General features: G+C 40.1%; 1 protein-coding gene across 1 annotated transcript in view; it reads right to left on the bottom strand.

Annotated features, from left to right (window-relative positions):
* lrba (LPS-responsive vesicle trafficking, beach and anchor containing) overlaps nt 1-17,086 on the bottom strand; it is a 196,666-nt gene that overhangs the window by 88,085 nt on the left and 91,495 nt on the right. The window contains 1 exon segment of the mRNA XM_083933277.1: nt 11,047-11,213. Within this exon segment, the coding sequence (XP_083789403.1) occupies nt 11,047-11,213 (167 nt within the window).

The raw sequence follows: 17,086 nt of genomic DNA, 5'->3' as shown, positions 1-17,086 counted from the left end.
GCATAATTCTGCCATTACTGGCCCATTGTAATAATCTTCTGACCTCTAGCTTTCAGAGCTGATCTTGAATGGTATGACAAATCTGAACACATAACCAACATTTCCAACACACCCCAAAAGAAAAACACAGCGGAGAAGCTCAAGGTCAGCTAAGACTGTGAGTCGGAGCGTTTCATTTGTTGTTGTTTTTGCTTAGACTTCATATTAAACATTAGCCCACTTTTAACCTTTATCACCCCAAAATGCCAAAACCAGTAAGGGGTCTCTCATTAAACATTCATTTTGAAATGTAAAATTTGAAACTTTTTAAAACAGCAGAACATCATAAATTCAAGCTTAGTTTATGATTTTGAATTCAAAATTGGTAAACAAATAAATAAATAATTAAACCGATCTTCCTTATTAGGTTAGTAATTAAACCATGAACAAATCAGCTTCTCCCCCTCTCCCTTGCACTCCTTATACTAGTCTGTTGTGTCCTGCTCCAGCGTGCTGCAGGACTACAGGGCTCGGCAATCTCATCTAGCGAGGCTGTCTGCTATTCATGAGCACCTCCTCCCCTCTCTCCATCATACGGCTGTGCCCATTATACAGCACTTATAGCGCTGTGTGTGTGTGTGTGTGTGTGTGTGTGTGTGTGTGTGTGTGTGTGTGTGTGTGTGTGTGTGTGTGTGTGTGTGTGTGTGTGTGTGTGTGTGTGTGTGTGTCAAGTGCAGCTCTTCTATTGCAAGGTGATTGAGTCGATCATATAAACAGAAGTCTGACTAACTATAATGACCGTGTAGTTATCTATTCATTCAAGAAAATAATCTAAAAAAAAAAAGGCTCACAGCTGATAAAAGTCCCTGCCTTGAATTTTAAATAGTATATATTTTACAGTGATTTATTATGCTGCTTGTATTGGGAGTTTTGTATTGTTTAATATTGCTTCACAGCTCGTGAACATCTCAAACTATACTGTAGCTCAGAGGAAAAAAAAGAACTCGATCACACTGTTTGTCTTATGCTGCTTTTAGTGTAATCCGATTTTTGGTAGAAATAACCTGTATATAATATATCTTATCTTCTTCTTTTTCTATTATTCAAATCCCTCCTTCACCAGGTGTGTTTGTGTTCTGTAACACAAAACAACTCCAGAATTAATAAATCCGTCCCTCCGTCTGTTATCAATATCAGTTCTTAACATCACAAATCTTACACATTGAACTCCCTTGGTCTGATCTTCTTAGGGTGGTGCTGAACTTGAACCCAGACATAGGGATTGGGGGTGTAGAGTAAATCTGCAGCAAAGCTAAAGATCTATGAGTAAAGGGTGATCCTCAGTCTTCCACACTCTTCACCGGGGACATCGGTATTTTATATGGCCTTTTTTCCTCTTGCTTTAGTTGCACAAGAAAGAGCTGGATTCTAAAGATAAAGGCATTTTTTTTGGCAAATGGTGAAAGTAGCAAAATAAATGACCTGCTGGTACCACGGTGTAATTACAGTGGCTGGAAGCATACCAATCTATCACAAGGACAAGGGAGGGGGGGCTGACACGCTGCAAAGGGGTTAGTCAAAGGAGATAGCCTTTGACTAACTACTGGCCCCAGACAATCGATACCCTGCAGATATTGCATCCAGGCAGAAAGGAGAAAAAAAGCCCTAAAAACTTCCCAAATGGCTTTTCATTCAGATATTGATCAGCACCTTTTTATCATGACCTTGCTCTGTCAAGGCCATATACTTTCTTAAGGGTATATGATACTCATAAATCTGAGAGTTGCTACAGAGTCACACTGGGCTGTGAGCAGCGAGGCAGGAATGGTGGTGTAATTGGTCTTTCTGGGATGGCAGCCCTCTTTTATACTTCATAACAAGGATTCCATTACATTTCAGAGGCGCTAGGAAGACGATGAACAATACTGATGGGGAAAATTTCGGAGAAGCAGGTCTAAAAGATGTAAATGGCTCCGGGTAAATTGGGTAAATTGAAAATCTCTTGTCAATTCTCATCTCCAGTTTCGGTCACACAAAATGGCAACCTGTCACTGTGCAAATATCTGTCTGTACTACTGTATGCAGTGATTCACAACCCGGGATACTTGTCTTCTGCAGCTTCTAAAGCTACATGGACAGTTTTTAGGGCAGCTTAGCTAAACAGAGACAATGGAAAGAATGGAAAATCTGATTAAAAAAAAAAAATATATATATATATATATATTTCACATATTTGTGTTTAACAAGGAAAATAAACACAAATTGGTGTCAGGCCGATTTCAAAGGGACATTTTTGCCACCTTTTATGTGGAATCCATTCCAATCAGTTTTGATGGTAAAAGAGTGCAAACACCGACTGGAGGTTCCTTTGCTAAAATTGCCCTGAGATGCCTACAGAAACTGGATATTTCTGCTGTAATTTGGATCTTCCTGTAATGAGTGTCCACATGTTGAATGCTGTTGCCAGTGCCAACTGCAACCCCAACCGAGCTGAGTGTGTGCGTTACTATGCATGAAAGTTTTACTCCCCGCTTGTACAGGGAAGAGCTTGAGTCGTGTTCAGGATCCTGAAGACAAACTGGAAAAGACAAACAGGACGAGCAGGGCCGAGAGGGCAGACAATGAGTACTTACTTTTGGTACCTGACGATGCTGTAAGCTATTTTGTTGAGTAGTCTCTTAGTGAAATGCAGATTGAGTTTAAGTCGGGTTTTTTGTGAAAGATAAAAACGGAAGGATTGAAGCTGTATTGCGCTGCTGTAGACAATGAGGACAATTATTAGAGTTGTTGCTGTCTTGGGTCACACTGGTTCAGGCGGCGGGACATACGTATTTTGATTTCAATACCTGCATAAGTACAGGCTCAATGCTCGACTACGCTTTATTTTGGCTGAACACCATTAGCTGGTACGCAACGCATCCTGCTACATGTTTGTCTGTGAGTAGCATGCATTGAGGAATTTATTGCTTCAATTGCCTTTTTCTATCTGCAACACAGATTGGACATCTACAGAAAAGGATGGCAAACTTTTCCTATACAGTAAAATTATTGTTACAATAACCAATACATTGCCAGCTATAATAGGCTGACTACACAGCACAGACCTCAAAGTTGGAAAGATAGCTACATGTTAGATACATGTCCACCTTCCTCTACTTGTAGTGGTAAACATGCAAACTTGACCAGATCTACTAAAAAAAAAAACAAAGGACCAAGTAGACCAACAACAGGATCACACTTTTGTATCATAAGAAGTGGCACTGCTAAATAATGAATTGTAATAATTAATATCAACTAAACAAAAACACATTTCATGGAATCAAAACTTGATTCTTTAAATTCTGAAACCAAAGTCACTGAATCATTTCCAGAGTAATGGTTAAAAGCATCAGTTAAAACATGTGCAAAGATCCACTGAGTGTAATCTTTTGAGTCTCCGTCTACACTGCATCACTTAACCATGCTAACATATGGACATCATCAGCCGTTAATATGTTCCCCTATGACACTTTGTTACTATTCCTTACAGCCCCAGCCACTGTACTGTATATACAGTCGAGGTAAATGTTATCATTAAGGCTATATTCTAATTCATATCCATGAGCCAGACTGCACGGTAGGGCCTTCGTGGCACGTTATTTTATGTAACTGATGGAACACAAGTCTGTCAAACTCGAACGGTCTCCCCAGAGATTTAAGGAACATCCTTTTTGTCCCCCTCTCAACTTTTCTGTCCCTGACACATGCCACTGTGCGTGATTAATGAGGTGGAGGGTTTCGCGTTTCACCCGTTTAAGGACTTTGGTGTTGAAGATCCATGCACGATACAAAGAATCTCGTTTACAAAAAGATGAAGATAACCGAAGGCAGCCTCGCATTTCTTCATACAGTATGTTTATGCTATATGTTTATGACTGTATCAAGGCAGATGGATGACCACAACTCGAGCTCCAGCTAATTGGTTCTGAAGTAGTCGGGACCTGAACTAAAGGAAACAACTGTCTCTGTCTCGGAACAGACGGAAGCTGCGGACTGCCACAGCTGCCGCTGCTCAGTACATCAGGTCATGTTTGTGTTTAGGCTGCAAGTATTTATAAGCAAACCAAAAGCTATTATCAGTTATAAATTACCAGTTAAGTACTGTACAAAGTAATGGACTGTTTTCAATGTAAAGGCTTCTTTCAGAGAGTATCTAATGCCATCTTAGAGCTATCATGACTTAATTATGGTGAAATACTTTACTGTAAAAATTGTATTGAAACGAAATTAGACTATAAATAATAATCAACTGCTACAAATGAATCCAGTTGGAAATGACGGTGTATAGATTAGATTCAGGAAAGATTGGGGATCCAACTACGGTGTTTATTCGTTTCCCAAATACAACAAAAGGCAATCTGATGGTCAGATCATGTCAGCAGCTGCAGAGTTTTCCATCCAGCAAACAAGACAGTCATCGCTATGATTTAGTGTATACTGCAGCTAAAGGAAAGGATGTGGAAAAACAAATGTCCCTGTCTTTTCTTTATCTCCATCTTAACTTTTGATGCTCTAGTAACACATATCTCTCCCATCCTCTATTCCATCCATCTCTCTCTCTCTCTCCATGTCTTCCTGCCCCTCTCGTGTCATGCATTTCAGTGTACTCTAAACAGTTATGTTCTTGTTTCCTATGGTTATAATCTCCATTGACATGCTGGAGTCCCATTTCCTTTTTGAGCTCTGCGTGCACAGTACGAGCAAAGCCGTAATGTACAGAGTGTCCATTAAACATGCACGCAAAGCAGCGCAGACATTGTGCAGACCTCGGCTTTAACACATGCATTACATTCAGTATTATGTATCATAATTGTGATTTAAGTCTGGAATGAAAGCATACAAGTAGAGATGAATCAGGCTGCCGCAGTTTCTCATGCAACCATTTATTTAAAAAAAGAAATGCTATGTGAACATGAATGTCCTCACTGTAGAAAGCGTAACGCTACAGTAATGTTCAGAGCATAATTAATTGATTACTTGGGAGGGTGATATAGTTTCAGTCCAGGAGGAGGCTCAACGTGTGGGACAAAACTAAAAAAAGACCAGTTACAACTACAGGACAATGAGCAGCAGTGCTGGAGTTATATGGTTAATTAATGGATTTTTTGATATACAGATAATTCATTAAAAGCACTTAAAACCTGCTTACTCAAACAACATCTTAATATGAGCGATTGATTAAAAAAAAAAATGAATGCAATTGTTTTGGTTATTTCAGATGAGAGATTGTATTAGTATTTTTCATCTGTGTTTCCAGCTAAGTTGGAGAAAGCGTCAAATATTGTATGTATATTATCAAATATTTGAGTCCATGAATCAGAATTGTTGTCATTGGCAAAGACAATTGTATTCATGAATCAGATTTCATTGCATGTGAACTCAAAGTGCTTTACGTCAAAAGAGAAAATATAAAAATATGTTTAAACTGACAACAAAGTATAAACAACCATTCTAAGAATACAGCTTGACCATACAGATTCACTCCCACACAGTGTAATTAACCATAAGCCTGAGAGAATAGATGTGTGATTCCAGTTTGCTTTTGAATGTGGACACATTTGATTTGATGGACCTCAGGCCATCAGGCAGCTTGTTCCAGAGAGCAGGACCACAGTAAATGAAGGCACCCTCACCGGATGTGAATCTAATTCTGAGTGCATCTAGAAGACCTCTGCCTGATGACCTGAGAGGCCTAATCGGGTTATGATCAGTGAGCAAGTGTACCAAAGAGCTGCACCTTTAGAGACTATTAGCAGGATTTTTAAGATCAATCTGTATTTTAACGTGAGCCAATGGAGTGATTTCAGTACTGGAGTAGTATGTTCAAAATTATGAAAATCTGAATCTCATTACAGTTGTTTGCTTATGTTGCCATAGAGATGCCACTCAAATCTGACCAAACATAGTAATAAGACAATTAGATCTTGAGTTTGAAATAATTAATACATAAACTAAGGATGTTTTTTTAATCCAAACATGAACTTTGATTGTAGATTATTTAGGAATTATTATTTAAGAATATTCAATTCTGTAGAGAAATACCAAAGATTTCAAAGCAGACTTGAAATTCATAAATCAAATGCTTGATCAGGTTTGATTCCTCATTTTCGTCACTGCAGACTACAGGTGCTATGAAATGCAGTTTAGCATCTAAACAGACGTGCAAAAAGCTGTAAAGTGCAAAGTAATGTAAACAGTAATATACAAAATAAAATATAAAATCCATATATATTGTTAATTAAACCGTAAGGGTTACACATATGCTTTATACATATATATAGATATTATATATAAATACACTGTATGAGCAGTGTGAACAGTATCACTAGTGTATTTGAATATGCTAAGATATATACAGTAGGAGAATAGGCAGATACCAATAATTACTAATTTGCAGAATCTGGAGACACACTGATCCTTGCATTGTGCATGTGACGCCATCTTGGTCTAATAAGTTTAAGTCATTATTATGGAAAAATGCAAACAACTGCTGGTTCCATGTTATTAAATGTGAGAATTTGCTGCCTTTCTATGATTTTTCAAATAAAAATGTATTATTTTGGGGCCGTGAGTTGGGCTGTAGAAAATTGTGGTTCACTATTTTCAGACATTTTACAGATTAAACCATAAATCGATCAAACAAGAATAATGCAAAGATTAACTGACAGAGAAAACAATCGTTAGTTGTAGTTGTTGGAAGCACACGTTAGTAGCGGTGGAGGAGAAGAGTGGGTATTGGACAAAGGATATAGTACTGTATATACTATAATGTGCTTTGTTTTTTGCTTTTCCATGCATCACATAGGATGCTGTAAAGCTGAAATAATTAGTTGATATAAAGAAAATGAGTTAATAACAATTCTGAAACCTGATTAATTGCTTGTGTCACTACCAAGCAAGAATGCCAAACATTCACTGGCTCCAGCATCTGCATTTTTAATTAAACCATTTCAGGCTTTGGACTGTAGATAGGACAAAACAAGCTATTTGTAGATATTTCATTGTGGGAAAACTGTGACGAGTATTTTCTCCATTGTATAACTTTACAGTCTAGACAATAAATAAATAATCACAAGATTAACTTGAATGAATGAAAACAAGTTACTTGCAGCTTTAACAAAGAATGTACAGTATATACTCTAGTACTCTGTTTATGCGTCACATACACTGCTGTATATATAATAGGGATATTATAGAAAGGAAATTATCGTTTCCTTTATAAAAGGAGAAGAAGTAAGACAAAACCCTCCTCTGTGTACTGTGTAGACACCATTTCACACCATCTGCTGTATCATTAGTGGATAAGAAGGAAAAACCTTTTTTTTAACCGTGGTCGTTCTGCTCCGGCTTCTTTCCCTCAATAGTGTGCTGGTGAAATGACATAGCACAAGATAAAATAGTAATGCTAATATCAATAGTTTGTCCATTACAGGTCAGCTAACTGTCCAGTGGAACAGTTACAAAGCTGTTCGTTTTCGATCTCACAAGGCCGATCAATACGGGGGCATACTGTTTCAATTTTGCCGGCATTGATTTTCTCTATAACACTCCAACCCTAAAGCATTCGTCTTTCTGAAGGAAGGAAGATTTGATTTACTGAAGAAAAATTGGAGTGCACATCACAAAGATTTTTTGCCGGGCGTGAGTGTGACATGCCAAAAGATGGATGTCCCTTGGCTGGGAAGCCTCTAGCCTAAGGGCGTCCATTAGAGCAGTGGTACTGCAGAAAATGAGCTGCTTATATGAGGGAGGAGGAGCAGAGGGAGAGGAGTTGGTGCTGTGTGTGTGTGTGTGTGTGTGTGTGTGTGTGTGTGTGTGTGTGTGTGTGTGTGTGTGTGTGTGTGTGTGTGTGTGTGTGTGTGTGTGTGTGTGTGTGTGTGTGTGTGTGTTTTGGGGTGACTAGCTGTAGGTGAGGATTGGTGGCGTAAAAAGGATGCTGATGCAAGCTTAAAAGAAAAGACAAAGTAGGAGGGCCGGAAATACCAGGGAGTAAACTTAAACCTCTGCATCTTGAATAATGTTTCCGTTTGCCTCAAACAGACTGGCTACATCAGTAGATTATCGACAACAGCTCTGGATAAAAAAAAAAAAAAGGGTGCAATACTTCTACATCACACTTCAACCTTTTTTCAGCTGCAGCCACCTTCCTTTTGCTTCCCCCCACTTCCTGCATCCAGAGTGAATTTCCATGGTACATTAGTCAGCCTATTAGAATGCAATAAAGAGAAGGTATGAGAGGGGAAAAAGAGGAGAGTAGTGCGAGTCCCCAGAGACTGCGAGTTGACGTTCTCCATCATCTGCCCTCATCTCCCCTCTCTGTCTGTCGACTTTGTCCAGGTGTCATATACATGAAAGATGATTCCTGACCCAAATAAACACTGCAGCAGCCTGGATGCTCAGTGGACCCAAGCTCAAAGAAAGTGGGAGAGAAAAAAACTGGAGAGATGAGGAGAGAGAAAATGACATCTGCCAGTTGTTTCATTTGTGGCTTCCTACCTAGCTGTTCATTTAGTTTTTTTTGTTCTCGTGTTGTACATCTGAGTCTCAAGGCACTGGGATAGAAACATATGGATAAACAGGTAGTCGGCTAGTCGCCCTATCTGTCTGGATGTGGATCTGTCTATGTCCTGACACTAGATGACAGACAAAGGCACAAAAACGATAGATACTGCTTCTGTCTCCTGGAAAGAATCCTCCTCGGACACAGTGATACAACTAACGTAGATAGCGAAACAAGAAAGAGCAAAGGACAAGGAGTGTGAGAAAAGGAGTAAAGAAATTGTATGTTGTAACTTAGAGAGAGAGAGAGAGAGAGAGAGAAAGAGAGAAAGAGAGAAAGAGAGAGAGAGAGAGAGAGAGAGAGAACCGCAGACGAAGCAGGGGAATGGAAAAGGGAAAATCAGCTCACACCTCTTTTCTCCAGAGGCCAGGGCCGCTGTAAGCTGGATATTAAGACACAAATTGCATTCAGGCGGGTCACACTATGTCAGAAGATATTAGATGCCTGCCGTGAGGAAACAACAATTCCCATCAGCTTGTGAGAAAATAATATTTTCATTTTCTGACTCTTTATTGAATGGAAACTTTGGGGAATATGTTTTTATGGCGTGTGAGCAGGCAGGCTTGGAGTTTACACCCAAGCAACAAAAGGTCGTAATCATAGCTGCGTATTGTCTTTGTGTTCCTGGATTTCATTTTCACAGCTGGAAAAAGGTTGCAGGTTTCATTGTGTGTATGCGTCCTTCCCCTCCCGTTTGTATTTACACAAGGGATGCTGCTGCACCACATGCATGTGTAGAGTTGGGGAATAAACATCTCTTATATTAGGACGCCTGCAGGTATGCAGGTGTGCTTGTGAGATTTTTGTTTCTGTGTCACTCTTTTCCGTTTCCTTGTTCTTTTTCTGGGTTTCGCAGCACCAGATGTTTCTCCTATGCCCGCATACCACAGGCTCTGCTGCGAAGCTGCTCCACCTGACCTTCACAGTAATTGACCAGAAATATTGATGTAATGGCACAGGACTGATTGTGATTTATTAAAAGAGCGCTGCACTCCAAGGCCCAGTGCCAATGGCTCCCTGCGCCCATCGGCAGCCATTAGGAAAACCATCAATAGAGTGCAACAGCATAAAGGGCCAGTAATGGGGGACTTTTCTGGCCAGGGCTCGTAGAACACAATCTCCATAGTAAATAGCCTTGTGTGAGTACACATGGAGACTAATAAAAATAGAGAGATGGAAGGAGGAGAGAAGGAAGGGATGAGATCAAGAAGAAGAAAAATATGACAAATACTGTACAAATACACCACATCCTGGTATAAGAGAAAAAATAGAAAAGGAAAACAAAGGCAGCCAGAGATATACTCCTGATCCAATAGCAAACTAACCCTCGCCAGACGAGTCTCTGGAGAGTTGGTTCAGCCTAACAAGCGTGAGCCAACGGCCGTCTCTCCAGCTCACCATAACACACTACCTGCACAAACAGCCATCATTAGGGAATAGCTGCATTGGATTCTGCTGCCTATTTGGCGAAACAAACACTGAGGATAGGGTTCCCTCTGTTCTTAATGGGAGCAGAGCAGTTTAAATGGCTTTCATCTGTCTCTCGAGTCAATGCATCATTCAACCAAGGGCTGACATTTTCACCTTTGCAAATCTAATTTAATCAAAGCCATGAGTATTGGGGGATGAGGAAGATTATGATGAGATTAAAACCATTACAGTAGTTTGAATCATTTTCAGGGCTGAGAAAATGACATGCTATGAACACAGTTCATAAAAAAACAAAACAGGTGCATCCTCTTGATTAAAGGATTTTCTATACAATGCTCAATGTTTGTCTGTGAAAAATTTCCTTGCATGTACACAAAACATTATTGTTTTCACATTTACAAAAAATATATGCAAACAACTGTCATGTACAACAAAATTATTAAAAGAACATCATTTTAAATATATGATCAGTGTGTGTGTGTGTGTGTGTGTGTGTGTGTGTGTGTGTGTGTGTGTTTGTCAAACTGAGCAAAGAAACCATCAACAGCACCACAGAATTTTTACCCCATTACAATAAATTCTAAAATATTCACGAGGTAAAGTCTAATAATGACCTTATTTAAAAAGTGAAATGACAACTTAAGGACATAAAAACTTCCAGATTGAGCAGAGTTATCAAGTTCTGTTTTAAACCCAATTGATACGGGACAAGAATTACCTGGCGACCTCTAGTAATTTGTAATAACTGCAGAGGTTGTGATCTTAATCCTGTGTGAATGTGCCATGTCCATAATTTGTCAAGTAAAAAAAATTACATGTTTCGCCAAACACAGAGGTCATTTGATGATATTAGTCATGTGCAAATCAGCATCTTGGCTTTTTGGGGTGGTACATTTTTGCAAGGTTTTTTTTTTACTCCACACCATTTTTCTGCATGTGACTGCACATGTATTCTATATCAAAGTTTTTGCGGACGGGATTCCATGAGGTCCCCTGATAATACTAGTCTTGTGTGAATAGCGCTTTAGTCTGTTTACCTTCTGGAAGAGCTTCCCCAGGCTCCGTGTTTGTCAGTCAGGATGTTGACTATCTTCTGGATGAGCTGTGTGGCTGTCACATGATCGCGGTACTTGGCTGCTCTGATCAGGTGGTCGCACATTTTTTCCTCATCTCGCTTCTCCGCTGCGTACTGAGCACAGTTCGACTGGGAAGGAAAGAGGGAAAAATGCGTTATACATTTTGTCAATAATGGTACGTATCACAAGTGTGTGCATTGCAAAGACATGCACAAATGTGTCAAGAGACTGAATTATATATATAGAAGTATATAAATTCTAATTTGTGCTACTATCTCTTAGAACATATATGGCAGGTCTATAGGGAGTATATAGACGGTACAATACGAACACAGTATTTTCACATATAGAAACTAGATTCTGAGTAGAATCAAATGAAAAGCACAGGGTCATTTCTGTCCTCATGTCATGTTGATTAATAACACTGGACACATATTTACTAATGCCCTCCGGCACACCAAATCACACGATACCCACAATGCAAAGGGAAGGCATTTTTCTCTGTCAGAATTTGTTATCAGAATGGGCCTTTGAACTCTGCGTTGATGGGAAAAGTAAAACACCTTCTGAAAATAATAGCTATAATTTAAAACAGTGTTTTGATTTCCAATCTCTGTTTCAGAATAAATTTCAATTGCAGACTCATGTTGCGCTCATGGCTTACTTTGAAAGTATAGTTTCAAAGTGATATTCATATTGAAAGTGAGCATAAGGAGAGGGACGGGGGTAGAAAAACATGTGGTATCTATAGTACAGCTAGCCATACAGATCATCAGGCTTGCATTGCTGCGCAGCATGCAGAGGAAAATATAAATACATGCATTTATATTTTCCACTGCATGCTTTTAGAACAGCAACTAAAGAAAATGGCTGCAGTATCAAGAACAAAAGCTCATTCAATTATTAATGCTGTTCCAGCTGTATATTACTATCCTTATCAAATTAACCTTAAACTCACCCACTGGTACCATAGATGTATGGCTGAGCAAAAGCAACCTGCCTTCCCAAAGTTACCAGTAAAGCGCTTTATAATGGGTCCTCCTCTTCAATTTGAACGACAACATTTCATATCTGACAGAAAATCTATAGGTATAAATCAAATTAGAGGGTCTTTTCTGCCAGCCGCTGGGCCTTAATTATCAATCTATGTCTCTTTGTGTGGCATTAAAGTGGGCCTTGACCTTCCAGCATGATGACCTGGGAAACAGCAAAATAAAGGGAGAACTGAAAAGGAATTTTGGACTAAGTGTTTCAAATTTGCAGCCAGAGAATGCTTTGCTTTGCCGCGTTGCATGTGTGTATTGTTCAATGTCCATTAATCTTGATCAGTGGCACTGAAAGCAAGCCGGAATTGGGATACGCTAGAAGCGGGACCAGAGGAAAGGACGAAGAGGATGATGCTCAACATGCTACAGCTTTAGTTACACTCAGCTAGCAGTTACTCGATTTGTCGACTAATCTGTCGTTTTGGTCTTAGTCAACTAACACTTCTTTAGTTAATTTTTTTTATGCTTTTTTCATGTTGAATGGCTTATTTCCAATAAATTTATGAGCAAATCTCTGGTAAATAAAAATTTTCAAGTGGTGCTTTTGCATGATTCTTTGTGAAGGAACACAGTGTTAGTGCATGAGTGTTAGTTGACTAAGAATTTCTTTAATCGACCATGCTCACTTAGCATTAAATTATTGCATAAGACCCTAAATGTTATACTTTAAACAGAAAACAATTTGTAAATGATTATCGAAAATATACATTTTGACAGAATAAATGGATATTTGAATTTCCAGAAACAGATATACTGGACTAACGCCTATAAAGTCCATTTCCATCCGCCCCTGTCTGAGACATGTAAGGTCTGCAGTACTAATCAACGGTGCTTGGTTCAAACTCATAACCATAAACAAACACTTCATCACCTGTGTGTTGAGCCTGCCCAAACACCCAAACCCTCCATGCTGTAATGGGATTTTCTTATATCCAAAGCCAAAGTCGACTACAGGAGAAAAGGCCAAATTCACAGACCAACCCCTAAAATAACAACCAAAAAAGCTGAACAAATCAGTAGTGCCATTAAAACCCAACATTTGGTTGGCGTGTAAGTGGAAAAGACAAGTCACTGTTAATTCCCGGGGTCATTCCGCTGATGTGAAGTCAGAAAATATGCCGGGGTATTATGAAGGACTTATTATGTTATGTGTTATTATGAAGGTTAAAGCGAAAAACTAAATCTCCCAGTTGGCACCGTCCTGCATTCACTTCCATCCAGGTCTGCTGACAGGATAAAAGGCAGAAACTAAAAAGAAAGCCTTTGGGGTAATTTCAAACAAAACTGTTCTTTCTTTCTTTACAATGGATGTTGAGGAAACACAAGTAAATCAAAAGTATCTGTTCCCATGTGCAATTAGAAACATGCCTCTATTGAAGTGACTGAAGCGGTCAGTGTGCATATTTTTACAAGAAAAACAACCACAAAAGACACGTTCAGAGACAAGCACTTCCATTTATCAAGTTAAAAGTGCAGTTGAATGCAGCTGAAGAAAAGGGACGGCAGACTCTTTGCCTCTGTTAGCTTCCTACCCAGACAGCCACCAGGGCACAACTTGCTGGCAGTAAGACCGTTATGACTTGCGACACTGTAATCATGGGCAGCACCTTCCATTACATGGCCTGGCTGACAGGGTCGCCCGGCGTGAGCGCCTGGCTCTGCTGGAGGAGACAGCTTGGTGAAGACGAAATGATAATGGCTGGCATTAATCGAGTCAATTACACTGAGTCGTGTCTCCCACAATTCATCAACAGTTCAAATAAATAACTATGGATGTGTGTTGGAGTTTGGGGTGGAAATGGGCTGCTGGGGGAAGTGACTGGGGACTGGAAAGAACAGTAATCATCTCAAAAATCACATAATGGTAGAAAATGGCAACACGCACATACAGAGACAAGGCTTTGAAACACGTGCATTTTAAATCACGTTACCGAACCTCTTTTAGAGTCATAGACTAAAACGGATCTGATTTTTGTTGCAAAAATATGTTGCTGTGGTTATCGCTGCCACTTGCTCATGTTTTTGCCATGCTGATTCTACAAATAATAAGCAGGGGAAACAAGATGAGTTTCACAGTGGTGGTGTTGCAACAGTGTCAGCCTTATCTAAATGCTGTAGTTGTTGTCAGATGATGCCTTGGCTCCCCTCCTCCTCTCCCTCGCTGGGTTGAGAGGGTTAACCAGTATAATAGGCTGGAGAATGGAGGCTCATTACAAGATATCAGCCCTATGTTTATCAATTAGAGTGACAGAGAACGGTCTGGTGGTGTTGCCGTGCCACAGTGAGCCTTCAACGCGGCGACTGACAAAACCAGGGTCTCAGGGTTCTGTCGGAGAACAGGAGGAAGAAACGAAACCAGCAGAGATGTTATTAAAGCGCTTGATTTGCAATCTCTTGACATTGGTGGCACATCAGGGCTACACACTCTCCAAGGCTGGGCTATCGCTCTGCGAGAATCTCCAATTTCTCACATCCGTCGACAAGCACTCCCAGAGGGTTTCATTTACAAACGGGCAGAGAAACTGTCCAGTGGAAGGCGAGACATCAGGCTTGTCCTTGTCTGGTATCAAAGAATGCAAATATACTACAAATAAATTCCTGCTGGAACACAATGGAGGTCTAGGGAGACAAGAGGATGAAATGAAAAAGGAGAATGGGGGTCGCTAAACAAAAGTAGATGCTGAACCAGTCCACCAATTGGTTTCAAAGAGATTCACTTGCACTTGATCTCTTGGCCTTGAGTTTTCAAATTGCAACATAAAATGTCACCAGGGGAATTCAGACAATGGGCTAGGGAAGAAACGAGTGAAGGGAAGAGGAGGAGGAGAAAAATGAGGGCTTAAAAGTACAATGGCGAACAAAAGTCACCAAATGACAATGTCTGACAGCCACTTCAATTCTGAAATGATGCCCCTGTCATACCGTGCTCCAAGTATTGATTTTTTTCTCCCTTCTCTTGGCGCACAGGAGGGGGAAAATAATCTAATCCAGTTGAAACAGATCCCTGCTGCTGGCACCGGCCCATTGCTAGCAGCCATCAAGGTTAACGCAGGCGCAACACTTATCAAAGTATCTCCCTCCTCCACCTCCCCTCTCACTGTCTGTGGCTGATCTTTAATGGACTGGTCACCATGCTCAGCTGGCAGCCTCTTCATCTCTTCTACCCAGAAACCTCTGAAAAAAACGCTCTCCTCACATCCGTCTGAGTTGCTGCTATCTTTTCAAGATGACTCCAGCTCAGCTTCAAGGTCATGCCACATGAAAAATCATACTGTCGTCCTGAGGTGAAAAATAGTCAAATGCAGAAAGGACACAACCAGATGAAAAATACATGTCCTCTGGATTGGCTGTTGCCTGAAATCACGAATATGGGGTTGTAAATTTGAAAACAGATTTATATCAACAATATCAAATTCAAGCAGCATAAGCTAGACAATGGTTGTAACATGGATATTTTTATTCAGAATTGTGAGCTTGTAATAGGAAAAAAACAAATCAAAACAAGAGAGCATTCAGTCCATGAGCGAACAAGAGACCATGTCAAAGAAAACTGTGGAGTGAAGTCCTATTTCGGTGGGTTAGCTGGTCACACATAATAATGGGAGCTGCGGAGGAGGTACCTGGGGACTTCATTACACGGACAAGTCAGCGAGACTGAGACTACTGTTCCCCAACCATCTTCTTACTCTGGTGTCTTGAGTGAAACCGTCCATGTTTTACAGTAAAATTAAGTATCTACCAAGAAGGGACAGACCGCAATGCTGAAAGATGCCAACTTGCTATAGATGTTCACAACAGTCAGCATTATGTATAAAAAGGTCTACTGTTGTGAGGAGTTTTGGTGTCACAAACAGATGAAATTGCACCCATATCATGATAGTTGTGCCACAATGCTATCACAAATATAGACATGTTCCTGCTTTTTTCCTCTTATTCTCATGACAGCAGTTTTGCCTATAATGAGGTTCCCAGGCATCCAGCCCTGCTGACGTGCTACATTACAGTTGTGACAACTACATGACAGCAAGCTACAGTTGGTGGCAGCTATCAGTCTGAGTGCAGCGAATGATGTGGTGTAAATAACCTTTGGGAGTTGTGGTTCTCTGGCTATTTCTGTGCATGTTTGAGTAAACTTTGAACAACAGATTGCTTCTGTTTAAACAACAAAAGTAATTCTCTTAAACAGGTTTTTGGTTATGTATAAATTGGGATGCATTGTAACAACTAACTTAAAGGGATAGATCAGATATTTCGAAGGTGAGTTATATGGAGGTATTTCTCCGTAGTCAATGTATTACCCTACATGCAGTAAATGGTGGCCCTCAGCTTGGAGTAGCAGGCGGGAGTTATGACACGGAAGCTAAGCAATGTACTGCTGTGGACAGGGGCAGCAGCTAGCTTTAGCTGCCTAAAATAAATCAGTGTTAGTGTGAGCTATATTTAGAATTATTTTCACTGCTTGTCATCAGACAGCCCTGTTTAAGTTTACGTGGGGGTTAACTGAATCCGTTCTATGTGCTCATCAAAGCCACCAGAGCCTTTTGACAAAAACAGTAATTTTATTTTGCAGAACACATTCTATTTCCTTACAGGAGTCATCCCAAAGGGATCAATAAAGAGAAGTCTAAGTTGCTGGTCTCCGCTACTTTGATGCTAGTTGATTTTGGTGTTTTAAAGTGCTATGAAAAAAAACTAAAACAATCTAACCAATCCAGGCAGTGATAGACCAGCAACTCCCATGTTTAGTGAGGTAAAATTAAACTGTTTTTGTTACTTTGACAAGAGCATAGGTGACGGCTTCTGTTCCCCCCACATACACTTAAATAGGGCTGTCGGACAGGAAGGTAAAGCCTTGATTTACTGTAGGTATCTAAAATATATTTTGCCACTTTCCGTATCAGCAGTACATTGCTTTACTTCTGTGTCGGGACTCATGCCTACTATTCCAAACTGGG

This window comes from Echiichthys vipera, assembly GCF_963691815.1.
Source record: "Echiichthys vipera genome assembly, chromosome: 2".
Taxonomy (NCBI): Eukaryota; Metazoa; Chordata; class Actinopteri; order Perciformes; family Trachinidae; genus Echiichthys; species Echiichthys vipera.
Note: the sequence above shows the minus strand (reverse complement) of the source record. Positions and strands in the feature narration are given on the sequence as shown.